The sequence below is a fragment of the Monodelphis domestica genome, chromosome 5, assembly GCF_027887165.1.
Source record: "Monodelphis domestica isolate mMonDom1 chromosome 5, mMonDom1.pri, whole genome shotgun sequence".
NCBI classification, from domain to species: domain Eukaryota; kingdom Metazoa; phylum Chordata; class Mammalia; order Didelphimorphia; family Didelphidae; genus Monodelphis; species Monodelphis domestica.
Window position 1 is genome coordinate 172,043,276 of NC_077231.1, and position 17,146 is coordinate 172,060,421.

At 39.1% G+C, this 17,146-nt stretch overlaps 1 protein-coding gene across 2 annotated transcripts in view; it reads right to left on the reverse strand.

The window, feature by feature from the left end:
• Positions 1-16,491, reverse strand: part of LAMB1 (laminin subunit beta 1) — a 92,742-nt gene extending 76,251 nt beyond the window's left edge. The window contains exons 1-7 of one of the 2 annotated variants that reach the window (XM_001363804.5): positions 16,327-16,491; positions 16,046-16,109; positions 14,716-14,891; positions 11,859-11,994; positions 7,628-7,701; positions 2,154-2,342; positions 1,932-1,995 (exon numbers count right to left, since the gene is read on the reverse strand). In XM_001363804.5, coding sequence (XP_001363841.2) covers positions 1,932-1,995; positions 2,154-2,342; positions 7,628-7,701; positions 11,859-11,994; positions 14,716-14,891; positions 16,046-16,082 — 676 coding nt within the window. In that variant the 5' untranslated portion in view covers positions 16,083-16,109; positions 16,327-16,491. Of the gene's footprint in view, positions 1-1,931; positions 1,996-2,153; positions 2,343-7,627; positions 7,702-11,858; positions 11,995-14,715; positions 14,892-16,045; positions 16,165-16,326 lie in introns of both variants that reach the window. The other variant, XM_007504122.3, reaches the window with a different exon arrangement.
• Between the last annotated feature and the right edge of the window lie 655 nt (positions 16,492-17,146).

Genomic DNA, 17,146 nt, shown 5'->3' on the forward strand with positions numbered 1-17,146 from the left:
AGCTGAGGACTTAAGAGACCCTAGAATTGACCCTCATGGAACCTCTTAAGGAACCAAAAAAGCTTTCACTGCCTCCTTCCCCATGCTGTGTTTAATGTCTTAAATACCAATTAGACTTTACATTTGACTCTAGTATTAATGCAAGCATGACTTTTTTTAAGCTTAAAAAAAAAATACTGCCTGGTCCAGAGAATTCTATCTTCACAGCAGATCTCATAGAGGTGCCCTCTCAGTCTCCTCAGGAAGTCCTCCCCTGGACACCGAATAGAGAGATCTCCCTGCCTCAAAGCTTTCCCCTAACCAATTTATCCCCCACAAAACTGCCAAAGTAATATGCCTAAATCACCAAGTCACTCACTTGCTTCCCTAATTTTAGAGGCTTCCAATTGCATTTTGGATTAAGAATAGACTTTTCCATTTTGCTCTGAAAGCCCTTTACGAGCTAACTCCAACCTAACTTCCCTGCCTTATTAAACATGGTATATTCTCCTTTATGTACTCTGAACTAGTCTTCTTGGCCTTTTTGCTATTTCTCATGCAGAACATTTCATTTTCTATCTTTGCAAATGCACAGCTCAGGCTACACTCCCTCCTTATCTACTCCTTTAAGAATCCCTGATTTCCCTCAACCCTCAGCCCAAGGACTCTTCAATAATGAAGCCTTTCCTGGTCCCCCCACCTGCTAATAACATCCAGCTCAATGTAAGCTCTTTCAATGGTAGTAACTTTCATTTCTATGTTTTTATTTCCAGGCTCAAGTCAAGTATTTTAGCACATATAGTACACAATAATAGCTCGCATTTATATAGCCCTTTAAGATTTGTTAAATTATCTCATTTGATCCATATAACAACCCTATGAGGTAGGTATTATTGTTATCACCCTCACTTTATAGATGAGGAAACTGATGTTAAGGGAAGTTAAGAGATACATCTAGAGTCAAATAGCTAGAAAGTATCTGAGGCAAAATTCAAATTCAAACCTCGGCCAGTGCCCTGTCCACTATGTCACCTAATGGACTGGTATAATAAAGATTTGTTAACTGATTAAGAATGATCACAATGGCAGCAGCTGGGTATCTCAGTGTATTGAGAGCCAGGCCTAGAGATGGGAGGTCCTGGGTTCAAATCTGGCCCCAGACACTTCCTAGCTGTGTGACCCTGGGCAAGTCACTTGACCCCCATTGCCTCACCCTTACTACTCTTCTGCCTTGGAACCACTACACAGTATTGATTCCAAGATGGAAGGTAAGGGTTTATTATAAAAAATTTTTCAAAAAAAAAGAATGATCACAATGAGAATGAGAAAGATAAAAGTTAAGCTAAAATGCCCAGAGAAAACATTCAATATATACTCATCAAAAGAATATATCAATGAATGAAAGGAAGTTGGAAATAGTTCTGTTTATATTAGAAATAGCTAAGTTGCCCTTCTTGTAGAATCTTTTGGATTTTAGCCCATTACTCCCCTTCTATACTCCAAACCCTTTTAGGGAGAGCTATGGTTTAAAAAAAGCTCCATGAATAAATGGGGATGTTTGCTCCCCACCCCCCAACTCCTATTAATGCTTCTACCATGGACTCAGCTCCCTGGATAAACACAGCTGTTTTTAAGACCCATATTGCAGCTGGTGAAGAGTCAAGATTTCCAGAGATGTTACCCAAGTCCAGCTTCTTCCACTTCCTGTAATAACACAATGGCTTGAAGTCTTTCCTAACATAGTTCTACAATATAATCTAACCTTCTCATTTCATTAACAAGAATCCTTCCCCACCAATGGGAGGCTTGGTTATGGCAGCTTCATGAACAGAATCAAGAAGGAAGGAAGGAAGTGACTTAGTTGGACCAAGAAGCAAATGATTTGATGTTTCATTACTTTCCCTATGGCCCCAGGGCTCCCAGTCTAAGCCTTTAATTTTGAGCAAACTTACTCTGGATCCTTGGACTATAAGGATCTTCTATTTTGAAAGCAGGATCTAAAGCACGGAATATCACCTAAAAAAGCAAAGAGGGCATGGGGGTGCGTGTGAACATATTAAGAATTGTCTGTATCCTTAGCACAATAAATTTCTGAAGGTCACTCCTCAGATGGACTATCTTCCCCCTCCCCCTTCTCCACACCCCAAAGAGGAATCAAAAGCAATGAGCCAAACCTCTCCTTCAGTCGAGGGCTCAATGTCAGAGTAGCGGGAGTCACAGATTATATCATCTACTTTTTTCATTGGTCCAGTTGAAACACCTGGGAATGAACTCTCACAGTCATATGCAAAGTATCTGTACACGCCCCAAGTTTTGCCAAAGTCAGATGATCTTTCTATCAACATTGCAGCTGGACGGAATGTCTAAAGGAATTAAAAAAAAAAAAGAAAAGAAAATCTCCTTTAAAAAGTTGGAAATTTAAGTCTCTCTGTCAGATATTGGATGGAAATAGTCTTTGGTGTCCTAAACTCAAGAGTTTGAGGCTTCACCACTCCCCCTTCTCCATTCTCCCCACATACTACATGATTAAGACCATCTGGCAGGATTTAAAAAAAACAAACAAACAAAAAACCTTATCTTACATCTTAGTATCAGTTCAATGATAGAAGAGTGGCAAGGGCCAGACAACAACAGTTAAGTGATTTGCTCAGTCACATAGGTAGGAAGTATTTGAGACTCTGGCTGGATTTTAAACAGGTCAGGGAAAGTATGGAATCTTAAATATTGTCACAAAACCCAGATCTGTTTCTCCTTAGAGATTAGTATTCTTTAGAGAACTCATGATTATAGGCAGTCTTTTACATTAAAAATTTTTTTTCTTATTTGCAAATAACTACCATATACAGGAGAGACTTCGGTGGATAGATACTGGTACTGGGGCAGTAAGGAACAATGGCTAAAGAACTGTCCTTGAAGTCAGTAAGACTGGCATATAAGTCTCATCTCTGACAGGCTTTAGAACCCTGGGCACATCACTGAACCTCCCAACACTTTAGGCAATAGTCTAGGACTAAATTTCAGAAAAGGGCTGACCTGTATTGATAGGGGAGAGTTTCTTCATCCAGGAGCTCCCTATACAATAAAACCCAAAGTCCTGTCCCTAATTCCAATTCTACACAAAGTACAAGGCACAGGAAAACAGCAAAATGTGAATAAACATTCACTTTTAAATTTAAACAAACTTGGCAGAAAATTAATAAGATGGTATGGATTAAGCTGAACAGGAAAAGGTAAACATCCTTTCCTCCCTTTCCCTATATGTTCTTACAATCTTCTGTTCTTTAACATTGGTAGTAAAGTCCAGAGGACTGAATGTCAACTCATATCCCTGCCTTTTTTGTTTCTTTTGTACTATTCCATCTTTATTATTTTGACATCCTATTTTTTTTCCATCCTGTCTAGGTTTCTCAAACAAAAGTATTTTAAAAAACATCATTTGTTTCTTTCTTTCTTCCTAAACTCACCTGTTAAGTCATCTAGGAATGATATTGCTGATTGACTAGCTTTTGTATCAAATACATTTGATACTATTTGAGAGGTTGTGTTGGCAAGAGGACTGGCCAGGAAATTAAAACAAAGAAACAAAACTCTAAAAGGAGAGGATCAGTTTTGCCCAGTAAACTAAGAAAATTTCCCATGATGTCTCAAGGGGAAGGAATTGGAGAGACTACTGTCACTGGGGGAGAAGAGAATGCAGTTTTGAAGCTAACCACAACTGTTTCTCCTTTCCTAGTTTTTAGTTCAGAGAGTCAACTTTATTACTTATCTATTGAAGTGTTGGAACCTGGAATTATTTCTGTCTACCCTAAAATTTTTTTGCAAAGCTATTTGCCTCACCTTTATCCTCTTTAAAATGGGTAGATAGATATGTTTAGATTGGGACCCTTCTCAAAACATTTAGAAGAATAGTTGGGCAATGAGATTAGAAAGCACCAATAAATAGGAAAACTATTCTGAATCCTTGCCTGTTTTGGAGATGCCCTTGATTTCTTTAATAAGCAGTTTGGGCTTTCTAGTTGAGAGAATCTTAAATCTAGACTTCAGAGACCTTAAGTCTAACCTCTTACTGGACAGATGAGGCAACTGAGACCTAGAGAAACCCAGTGATTTGCCCAGGATCATATAGATAGGATTTGAATCCATTTCCTCTGATTCTAGGCCCAGTGTTCTTTTTGATGCATACCACACTACAGCACTGGTCTTAACATCAAGAAAGACCTGGTTTTGATTTCTGCCTCCCATATATATTAGCGACATTAGTGACAATGGGTCAGTTGTTAGATCTTCCTGAACTTCAGCTTCTTTATCTGTTATGTGAGGATGATATTACTTGTAAGTATATACTTTATGAGATTTTTCTGAAGCTCAAGTGAAATAATATAAATAAAGTGTTTGGTAAACTAAGTGTACCATCTAAATGTTAGCTAGCATAATTGGTTTTAGTAATATCAAATGTTAAACTAGTAAAATACCAGCTCTGGTGGGATAATTGTCATTCCTCTCTTTCAGGCTCTTCCCTCCAGCTTTGTCTAAAATCTCTTGGGGTCTAAATGGCTCAAGTGGGCCAGAAGGGAATAAAAGACTGAACCCACATTCCTTCCAATCATGTTCTCCCTTCCCTGGGCATGTGTGTATATGTAGCCTCAGCCTTGTATAACCCCATTTCCAGTGTTGAAACTAGAAAAAACAAAACCAAAAAAAAACCACTAATGTAAATGTTCAACAGTAGTTAAGACATAGCTTAATAGATATTTGATTTTCGATTTCCCATGCTAAGACCTGAGTAACTGAAATGCAATCAAATGAAAATCTCACTCACTAGCTTTGACCTACTCAATGGAACAGCTAAAAGCATTGAGAGGGGAAAAAAGAAACAAAAGCTTTGAATAACCCAGAACTGACTAATTCCCAGGATAATTTTTTTCTGGAAAATGGTTTGGTTTTCATAAGATTTCCCCTTTTTACTCCCCTTTGACAACAAATATTACATAATCATGACCAGATGTGCCATCAGGGTGTTCCAAGAACAGTAGAGCAAAAAGTACTACACAAACCCATTTCTTGTCGTACTTTCAATTGAACATAATTAATTTCTTTCAAAATTAACAGTTTCTTGCAACAATGAACTGTATGGGCTGAGAAGTAAAACAACATATGATGTTAATTTCATCTAAAATGGTATGATTATCATGATTGGGAACCAATTTTCAGCTGTTTTAAAATCTCAGTTCTTATCAGAAAAAAACTCCCCAATCTACTTAATAAGAATTAAAGGTGACCAAGTGAAACACTAATTTCTGTAAAGTGTAAAACAAAGAAAAATGTTAACAGGTTTTTGTGGATAAATAGTAAGTTCCATTAATATTCTTCAATCTACCTTGACTTCAAAATCACAAGCCATGTTCAGTAACAGAAATTCACCAAGGGACCTTAAAAGGCAATGCTACCTCAAAAGTGAATTTCATTGAATTCAGTTTTTTTTTTTAAAGGGGGGGAAAGCCATTCCAATTCCCTTCCCTGCCTTATTTCTTTTGCTGTTCTTTGAATTGTTTCTTAAAAATCTGACATCTCATGTGTTACTTTCAATTGTGAAGTTTTATACATAAATGACTTGCTGCCTAGATCCATGCTATGCATCCTATTTGGAAGAAAAAACAATTCTCAGATTTCAAGGTCATGGAAGCAGCTCTACACAGGTCATTTCTCACAGAATACTGTTGTCTCATGGTATTGAATCTTTAAGTTGACATCTAATAGCTATATAACCTTGGTCAAATTGCTTAACCTTCTTGAGCCTCAGTTTCATTATCTATAAGAGGAAAGCATTGGACTCAATGGCCTCTAAAGTCTCTTCTGGCTCTTAAATCTATGACCCTATTATTTTCTCTGAGCCTCAGTTAACTCCTCTGTTAAATGGGGTTAATAACGAGATAGTACCTTCCTCACTGGATTATGAGGCAGAAATAAAAGAATGGATCTCTGTAAGCTCTAAAGTTATCTAAATCTCAGCTCTTATTGCTGTCATCCTGGTGGAATGAATACTATTCTCCTTAGTGGATGGTGATAATTCCCTAAACATTTTTTTCAGTTTGCCTTACTTTTTTATACATAGGTATAGTGAACAACTGGATTTGTATCCATTCAGCTGCCTTTTTTTTTAACCCTACCTTTTGTCTTAGAATCAATACTATGTATTGGTTCCAAGGCAGAAGAGTAGTAAGGGCTGGGCAATTGAGATTTGCCCAGATTCACACAGCTAGGAAGTGTCTGAGGTGACATTTGAACCCAGGACCTTTCATCTCCAAGCTTGCTCTCCATCCACTGACACCTGGCTACTTCCTTCCTTGCCTCATGACTTTAAAATAAAAATGAACACAAACCAATTTTACAGACATGTAAAATTGGGAACCTTTCTTTCCCTCTTCTGACAAAAGACAAACAAAAAAGTCAGCATGGTAATGAAAACATTTCTAGCCTTTGTAACACAGAACTAATGAAAGCACCTTCTATGCTTCACTTGCCATAAAGATCAATATTCAGGGGCATAAGTTTAAATTTAACTTCTAGTCACTGAGAAGGACCATGTGTGTTCACAGGTGGGGGAAGGGGAGCACTGGATCAGGTGCTTCTGGGAGAAGGGTAGCATGCATGGGGGTGGGATGGAGGTGGAGGAGTTTCAATGAGATTCTATCGCGTGACACCTCTTTAGCCTGTCACCAACACTGGCCAGCATTGCTATGATCCAACCCCCTCCTGACTTGCCAGCAACAGCAGAAGTTTATTAGAGCTAGAGTAAGAGATGGAGAAGGATCAGAGGAGGCACAACCCATGGTAACAGCTTATAATAAAAACTGCCAGTCTTGGGTCAGCTGGCATTGCCTCAATCCTTCGGCTACCATGCAGTGGCAGAAGCTGTGGGGATAGAATTGATGCCCGTGGCTGCTGCCCCACAAAGTAAATCAATATACCTGAGAAGGTGTAGTGAAGATTCCCAATTCCAATGCTAAACAACTCAAAAGGATTTCAATCTAAGACATAATTAAATTATAGGTTTCACATGCATTAAAATGTGCTTTTAAGCCATATTGAAATCTGTCATTTCCAGACAGCTGCTCAAAGAGAAACAAAGGTACTTTGTCTAGAGACATTCTCTACTCGTGGAGTCACTTGACATTTCCAAACCGAAAGTAATGAGAAAATTTATATTTTTTAAAACACTTAAGATAGCTGCTTAAGAATTTTTTTTAAATGTTCCTCAAAACTTTCCAGAATTCAGAGAATCAAAGAAGACAACAGATCCTTTCCTGTTAGGAAACTCAACATTAAAATGTAAACAGAGCAAGAACAGGGATTTAATCTCCAGATGTTTTATTGTGGTTTGGGGAAGAGTCAAAGCTGGTTTTATCTATGTACAAATAGAGATAGCTAATGAAAAGTTTTTGACCAAATTACCTTTGAAATGTAACTTGCCCTGCCTACTAGAAAAGTATTTGTTAAGTCTCCTCATTATATCCTTTGCTTAAAAAGTTGTAATGGTATTTCAAGGTGGGGCACTGGTAATATATAAACCCAAAGCATCCATCAATTTGGAAAGAGGGACTGCGTTACAGTCTCTCTTCCACCTGGGAGAAATTTATGGATTCTTTACCTTGAAAGTCATGATGAGATGAGTGAAATGGAATTCAGCTTCTAAATCCAGCTGGATAGTAACATTCTCCACACCTACAGAAGAAAGGAAAGACACTCTAAGGTAAATAGGAACATCTGATAGCAATTTAGTTATTTTCTACTGTCTTGTCCTTGGCAACAATAAGAGGAGGAACCTAAGGGCCATACGGTGCTCGTAGGTGGCAAAGCTCAAATCTTCTCTTTCGGTTTTCAGGGCCAGCATTCTGCTTTGGACAGTATAGTTGGCTATACTGAATCAGATCACTACTTGACGGAAGTCTGGCATCCAGTCTCTAGCCACTGCCAGGACTGACATTGTTTGCTAAGGAGGAAAAGCGAAACATCTTCTCAACCATCTGTGCCAAGATATTCACAAAGGAGAGAAATTCTTTCCTGCCCACTGTAGGTGGTCAGCTTGCATGCTAGAGCATCAAGACATAATCATTCTCCTTCAACTAGAAAGAAACACAGAGTTCCCTCCTTAATAGACAAGAGCAAGGATAATAAAATCTACCACACATGTTAGTTATCTTCTAGTTTATGAAACGGGGAAAAAAGCTAGGGATGCATTTCCACAATTAAAAACCAAAGTCAAATTAGACAAAGGATCAGAGAGGCCCAAATAAACAAATCCATCCTGAACAAATACTAACACATCTCCATTTAGGCCAAAGCCTGAACAAATAAATTGACCTTTGCACCATGCCCCAAAGGTCAATGAGTTCCAGCTTTAATACATTAAAAAGGTCGCTAAATTCCAAAGGGAGAGAGAGCATCCTTTGAGAACATACAGCAGAATGAAGCCTTCCCAAAACCTAGCAATAAGAAAAGATCCCATATCTGACTGGTGCTCCTGGAGATCTATCTAATACTTGTATGGAGTCTCAAAAGGCAGGAAGATCTCAGAATGTCAGAATGAATCAAATCACAGCATGGTTGGTTTTCAGGAAATCACTAGGAGCTTTTGAATAAACTTTCTACATTGGGAAATTGCCAAGTCTATTGAAAGAAAAAGGAAAAAAAAGGGGGAGTCATTGAAACGGATATGAGTTAGTTGGAATGCCAAAGAAAAACATCATAATCTTTTCTAACTAGCCTTATCTAACTTATTAAAAGTGGCTTAATATAAACTTACTCCAGACACTCACTTCTTGGGCGAGGTGTTAGTTAAAGCACTAACTGATCACTTTGCCCAGTACATCAAACATTAAAGGCACAGCTAACTTCCCCAAATCTTCCACAGTAGTTCAAAGTCATGAGATACCAAAATACTATCCGAATGTAGAGTATATTCGCTAATATTCTCCTTCTTATTTATCCCCTTCTCCCCAGGAGAAAAAACACAAAAGAAACATCCAAGAAACAAAGGCAATATTGATCTTTTTTTTTTTAAACCCTTACCTTGCATCTTGGAATCAATCCTGAGTATTGGCTCCAAGGCAGAAGAGTGGTAAGGGCTAGGCAATGGGGGTCAAGTGACTTGCCCAGGGTCACACAGCTGGGAAGTGTCTGAGGTCCGATTTGAACCCAGGACCTTCCCTCTCTAGGCCTGGCTCTCAATCCACTGAGTCAACAACCAGCTGCCCCCCAATACTGATCTTCTAAAGCTCATAAAACTTCATTCAGACCTGCAAATAACCCACTACACAGGATGACTTAAAACTCCTTGTGTACCTAAGCTATATTCAACATTTGGCCACAACTCCTACATGTTATCATTCACAAAAAAAGTATGTTCTGGGCAACTTTGGGAAATAAAAATCAAGTTCATAAAGAAGATCCTTAGATGTAAACTGTCAAATTCCAGAGGAGAAAATCAGGTACATGTAAAAAAAAATTAAACACTTCTATAGAAATAACAAATGCTGTTTGTTATTCTTATCTAATCTCCTGTGATAGAGTGACCCAACCTTGCCAATTCCATACTCCTTTACTCCTGCTATATGGGCTTCCCCTGGCCTTAATAACTTGCAAAAACTGTCATGCATTGACTAACTCTCCCACATAGTTGTAAATAATCAAGATTTTCTCATAAAAAAGGGATTTTGGAGAACAGCAAACTGATTCACTGTTTATTTCATGAACAAACATTGAGGGAACTGCACTACTGAGAATATATTCCACATAAGTCAAAAACAGAGAAGACTTCCCATAAGCCAAAATATTTGTAGTAGTGTTATTTTGAGGCAGTTGAAACATTTTATCTCAACCTTGTTTTATTTTGTTTGTGGGTAGTTTTTATGTCTTCCCCATTAGAAGGTGAGTTCCTTGAGGGCAGGGATTATTTTTACTTATCTTTGAATCCCCAGAGCTAGCACAGTCCAGGGAACAGAGTAAGCACTTAATAGATCCTTGGTGACTTGACTGATTGGAGAATGGCTGAACAAATTGAGGTATAGGGCTGTAATGGAAGACTACTATGCCTTAAGAAACAACCAATATGTGGAATTCAGAGAAACGTGGCAGACTGGTATGTAGGAACTGATACAGAGAGAATCAGGATGGGGAGAACCAGGATAAAGAGAATCAGAGAACAATAGATCCAATGACAATGGTATAAATGAAAACAACAAGAAAAGCAGCTAAATCCTGGAATGCAGATTAACTCTATTGACTACTCAGTCCCAGATAATAGATGATGAAATATACCTCCTTCTTTAGATAGAATTACAATCACAGAATAAATGTAAAAGGTGAAAGGTCCACCAAAAATCATTTAGTTCAACCTTTCATTTCCAAGGTGATAAAACTGAGGTCCTAAGGAGATATTGGGTCTAAAGTCATATAACTGGTAAGTTATTGACAGAGTGGAACCCAAATCTCCTTATTTCTCATTTCAAACTTCCTTGACAATGTGTACTGCTTTCCTGCCCTGGGGACTAATAAGGCTTCTGGCAAACAGGGGTCACATAACACTCAATTATAAGCTCTTTTCATTAGGGAGTATTTTCTCCCACAAAATGATAAATGACTATTTGGATTTTAAAGTTTCAGAGGTGTGGGGGCTGTCACATAGGGACTCAGTTAAATCAGGCAGAGTCCAGAAATATTTTTGATCACAGGAAGCTTTGCTCATAAGAAAGTTTTCTTATACACTTTATTTATTATGGTTTAACATGATTTTCTTCAAGAAACAAACCTTCTTCCCAAACCAAAAACATACAATCATTTCATTTACTGTTATTATCCATTTCTGTATTTGAAATGAAGGTACATTTTCTAAACATAGGATTCTTTTCATAAAAATATTTTCTTAGTATGGTGAAGCAAATAATATGCAGTACAGAGTCACAAAAATTTCAGTTTGAATTCTTCATAGGCTTGTTAGTTATTTGTCCTTAAGCAAATCTCTTACCTTTGAGAATTTGTTTCCTTGTCTGTAAACATGAGGTCAGTAAAAAGCTGCTTCAGAGAGTAGACATTCGACTCTAATGTAGGAGTTCCCTTACCTGAAATCTGTGAGCTTGTTTTTTTAATGTAAAAATTTCAATATTTGCTCACCTTTGTTATCCTATGCATTTCATTTTATTTGAACACACTTCTGAGAGGGGGTTCATAGAATTAATCTATGATACACAAAACAGTTAAGAACTCTAATGAGATAATGGGCGCAAAGTACTTGGCAAACTTTTTTGTTAATTTAAGTAAAAATTATTTTTTACTATTGTTATTATGATAACTAATAAATTTAGCTTTAAAAAAAAAAGTTAAAAAGCCCTATGGGGGAAAAAGTGTCTGAATTATCTCATCACAGAAGAGAGATCCTTTAAATTATCTAGTGCTTTTTTTTTTCAGTATTAAAAATTCTATGTGGAAAGAGAAAAAAAAAGTTGTCCTTCTAACAAGTCTCCAGTTTCCAATTCCCTATTCCTTCCTTCTCTCTCCCCACAGTCACTACGTTCATTTTAAAATGAAATGCTTTGTGGGAGAATGAAGGCAGACGATACTATGAAACTTGTTTCCCCCTCAGCCTATGAAGAACTCATTTGCTCTACCATGAAAGAGAGCTTTCTTGAAGAAAATGAAGGCCCCAGGACAGGGGAATCTGATTTTACTAAGACATGTTAGCACTCTAGGCAATAAATCTGCAAAAGGCCATAATTACAGGACAGAGAAACCAACAAATAGCTATGAACACACAGGAGCCCTTAAATCCAACCATGGGTTACCAATTACTCTCTACGGAACTTGTTCCCACACCAACCACATACCATTCTCAGATTGCCACCAAATCTTAAGGCGGTTTGGAGCAAATGTTGTAACCACATTTTCTATGAGATGACTATCAGGGTTGAGTGTCTCATGATAAGGATCCTGTGAATTGCACATGAAGCATTTCTTGTCCTCCTGAAAAAAAATTAAGTGGGTACATAGATTGGCTAGAATTCGTTATTCTCTAAAAATATCAATGAAAAAAAGGAATGAACCAATATTATTAAAATTGTATCTAAAGTTTCTTTTTTATGGCTGATACATTTTTGAGTCTAAATAATAATGGAAAATCTGCCCCCTGCCCCAATAAAAGTTCAAAAGTAGAACAGGGCATGATTTGCACAAACTATTAATTGGAAATAAATTTCTTGACTTAAATTTTATTTTAAATACAATTTATATTTAAATAAATTTTATTCCTAATAAATAATTTCAAGCATCTTACTCAGGAGTACAATTCATAAAGGGATTTTATAAACATATTTATTATACACTTATTAGTGTTGTTAGTGATGTTAAAAAATAAACTATTTAAACATTTAAAAATATGTCATACATGCTATAGTTATATAGATATAAATACTAAAACAACTAAATTTCTTTAAAAAACAATAATATGAATCACTTCTTGGACTCCTAAGTTAAAGTCCATAGGAAACAAACAAAGTAGAGGGATGAGAAAACACTGGCTATAAATTCAAAGGGTTTGCCTTTATGTGACCTTGGACAAGTCAGTTCATTTTTCAGTGTTTCTTCACAAGTATAAAATAAGGAGTTGGAATATGACTTCTGGGGTCCTTTTGAGCTCTCCTGGTCTATTGTCTTATGATGCTATTTTGATGAGGCTTGGGAACTTTAGAAACACACTTAGATTCTGCTCTGCCCCATTACTAAAGAGTTATGGGAATTGGGGAAGGAAGGAAAACTTGAAATCAAAAATATCTGAAATGATTAAGATGGCCTTGGAAAAAAGTTCTATTACCAATGAGCTCATTTTCAGGAGAGCCAGGCATGCACCTTGGAACTTTCTATTGAAGGGCACTATTAGTCTCCCTGATCTTTAGTTACCCATGATAGCTGAGGAGTATCAAAGGTATGAAAGGAGATGTTTTGTATATCTTCCTTGATCAAATGTAATCTCTTTGAGATTAAACTGCCTTTTAGCAAACATATTGATAGAAATGGTTTTTAAAATGTAACAAACTCCCCTCTAATTTCAAGGTTTATCATGACAAATGTAAAGGCTGACTCCCTTTTCTAATACAGACTCTAATGACTATGGCAGAACCTTAAGGAGAAGGTCACTTATTTGTTTTAGAATAAGATAGGGATTACTTCATAGAGCTGCCCAAGCCTAGGAAAGGTTAGTTTATTTTGCCTTAGTAAAACAAGAGTGTTACCTCCCATGGAAACATATTTTACCTTGATTTGCATACTGATAAAAAAAGTCAACATCAGTTACAGTCATTACTATGTAGTCAAGGAAATTAGTAATGGAGAACAATTACCAGAACTTTAAAAAAAGGGGGGGCTAATTATAGCCTCACTTCTAATCAGGAAGTGGTCTAGACATCTCTGTATAAACCTGGAATTGAATGAATGAGTCCACTTTACCACATTACCACAAAAAAAAAAAAATAGGTCTTTGGAATAGATTCTCTTCCTTTTAAAGGTTGGACTTCAGTACAAAGTATTGAATTTGGTGTTCCTATTGAAGAGCCAATATAATATGCAAGTCAAAATAGGTAGTGATAGTTTAGGATTAAATTTATTCTACATTTGGAATAAGCATTATCTACTGTTATTTTCCATTCTCTTCCCTTAAAAAAACCTAACAAAAACAACTAACTCTTTTCTTTGGCCTTTAGAAAAATTTAACATTTTAAAAACTTTCACCTAAAATGAAGACGCATGTTTCCCACCTCCTTGACAGATAATCCCATATAAAGATGGACTCAGGGTACATAGAATGAAACATATTTTTTGGATACAACCAATGAAGGGATTTGTTTTGCTTGACTCTGCATATTTGGTAAGATGGCTTTTTAGCCCAATGTGGAGAAAGGAAGAAAGGTGGGAGAGAGAGAAAATACATTTTGTTAATTTAAAATTTTGAATTAAATTTTATAAATGAACATGTGACTTCTGAAATCTAAACTTTGAGAATTCCTTCAGAAGTAGTTTCTAGCTTTTCTTCAGTGTTAGGGTGGGGTCCTTTCATCTTCAGTCAGGGTGTCATAGTATCTGGTATACTTTTTCTTTTTTTTTTTTGGAAAAGCAAAAGATCTGAAGTGGGCAGATTATTTGGATAGATGGAATATGAGTGGGGAAATGAGGAAATCAAATGCTCATGTCATTACTACCTTCTCAATGCCTAAATATAGGCTGAACTGAACTTTAGTGTGGGTTATCTTCTAGAGTGATAAATTCATGGAAGGGAAAAAGTTTCTATGAGCTGTGTGGCTCCAAGGAAACTTCGAGTACAGAAACTACCCTGCCCTGCCCCCCACAGGTCAGATATAAAGAGGAAGAAAGAAATTACTTGAACCTGCAATTTTTTTTTTTTAAGCTAGGTTTCTCAGTGTTTCCTGATCTAGGGAAAAGGAGAGAGGCACAGAACATGAGGCTAGCTGTCTGTCCAGTGGGACAGGAAACTAAGCGGATGCAACTGTGCAAACACATTGAGATGGGGCAAAAGGAAAGGCTTCCCAGCCGTACTCTCCTGAGGCCCTCCCTGGCCACTGGCTTCCTATTTGGGTAATTGGCTGACGGAAGAAATCTGGTCCTTACAGTCCCTCGGACCGTGGGGAGCCCAGCCCAGTCCAGCCACCGACGCCCAGCAGCCCCCAGGCTTACCTGGAGGTGGCTGACAATGCAGTACGGTTCAGGTTTGTGCAGTCCACATGTGGAGGTCACGGAGAGTTTCTGGGCTCGGCCAATCAGCAGGTCTCCAGTGGCTGGATAGCAGCTGCCTTCCGCACAGCCATAACTGTACTCGGGTTCTTGGGCTTGCACACTGACTCCCCATAGAGCTGAGTGGTGGGAAAGAATGGGGTCAGACCCACGATATGCAGGCAGAGGAGGGAGATGTCAGAGAAGAAAGGGCACACAGAAAAGTATGACAAATAAGAGATGAGAGGGGAGGAAGGTATGGTAGGTAAAGAAGCACTTACAAGGGGAAGTAGGCAAGAGGTGAGAGAGAGCAGGGGTCGGGTTAAGAATGTTGGGTCCCCGGAGCAGGAGAAGGAGGCAGATTGATGTACCGGGAGAGAAAAGTGGAGGATTGAGGCAGTTAGAAGAGAGAACATAAAACAAGAGATCAGTATTGAGCAACACCTTCCAAACGTTCATTCAGAACCCTTCCGAACCCCATTTTCCCGGGCTCTGGGGAAGCCTGGATCCTGAGGAGTCCCAACTCCCACCAGGAGATAAATTACAAACTCATTATTTTGTTTTGTTTACTGCTTACTACAAAGCGCAAGTGTGTGTGTGTGTGTGTGTGTGTTACTTAGGCACGTCCCGGGGTACAGACTGGCACGGCTCCCTTTAGCCCAGAGAGGTGGATCTTCTGAGGAATACGAAAATGGGGAAAGGAACTTCGCAACTTTTTGGTTGCTTCACATTTCGCCATAATCCGAGCAAGAAAACGGTCCAGCTGCCTTTTGGTACTATCCAGAGGCGAACATCAATCGCTAATTAAAGTCATACGGGGCGCCAGGCAATTTCCAGAATAAAGCCTTCGTCGCTCTGCTCTAGGCGGTTTCCCAGGGAAATAGATTACAGGCAGGGAGAGAGAGAAGAGAGAGAAATCGACCTCGGGACCAGACCTAGGTGGCTCAGGCTTTCTCACTCCTGCACTCTAAGGGAACAAACCTAGGAGAGGTGAGGTGCTTAAAGGTAAAATCAAGAGTTACATGCACCCGGGACCAGAGAACCAGAGCTCTGGTTACAGCCACCTCTCCACGCCCGGGTCCCGCCGCCTCCCAGCAGCTCCCTTAGCCAAGAGAGGCTGAATGGATTTTAGAACAAACGCTTAATTTCTACCTCCTATTTCTCCTCTGATTCATTTAGACCCCCCCAGTGAAGCGCTGGCAACAGGATATTTCTCCCCTCCTTTTTGCTCCTCTCTCCCTCCCCCATCTCCAAACCCAAGACCACACCACCAGGTACAGCTCTTCAGAATTACCTAGGAAACCAAAAAGGTGCACCTGGAGTAATCCCATCTCCTCCTCCCTTCTGCTGGAGGGGAACTGCAAAGAGAGAAGAAAAAAAAAGCCGTTCGTGGATCCTCCAGTTTTCTCTCTGCTGAAGTGGGGGAAACAGAAGACAAATTAAATGATCAGAGTGGAGGAAAAAAGGCTACTCTTCCTCTCCCCTCCCCCCTGCTGCTCCCAAGAAATGGGAGGAAAAAGAGAGAGGAAGAGGAAAAGGCTGTATAAAGAAAGCGCACAGAAACTTTATTCTTACCCACAACTTAAACGTTTCTTCTCTCAGCTCCTTCCAGCCCCGGAGCCCAAAGAAGGGAATTAGAAAGTTTAGCCCAGGGAGGAACAGAGGGAGGTGCCTGTGCTCATGCGCACACGGTGAAGCTGGGGGGTGAGGGGGCGGGCTGACGGGTAGCTGAGGTCTTTGGAGAAGCAGGAGGGGTTAGAGTAGTGTTCCCACGCTAAAGGATCCCCTTTTTGTGGTGTTGGTGTTTCTGCTACTGCTTGGGGTGGTTAGCACTTTCCAACGTTCAGAGTGCCCATCCCTGCCCCCCTGGAGCACTGGGTTTCCGATCCAGTTTGAGAGTCCATGAGGATGCCCAAGAGGTCAAGAGAAGCGACCTGAGACTGGAATGAGTACTGACTGCTCTAGGAGCTAGGTTCTAATGAGAAGGGGGTGGGGGAGAGGGAGACCTACCACGGGCTCATCCATTTACATTTGTAAGAGGTGAGTCACACACACACACATACACACAAATATATACACTCAAACGCTGAGAGCTAAAAACTCCCAAACACATAACCCACGAGGGAAGGATGGAGCAGGGAGAGGCCATAAGGTGATTTCAATGGCAGATAAATCTTATGTCCAGGGAGCCTGTGAAATTTTTAGTACTAATGTTATCTTTAATTCTTCGCTCTTTTTTTATGTCCTATCAGTCATCAAGTCCAGGTGCCTGATGTATATACACTTCCACACATCTTTCCTTCCCCTCTATCACCCCAGTACAAGCCACCTTTACTCATGCTTCTTTGGACTTTTGCAAAAGCCTCCATCAGGGCTTCCTGCCTCCCCTTTTTTT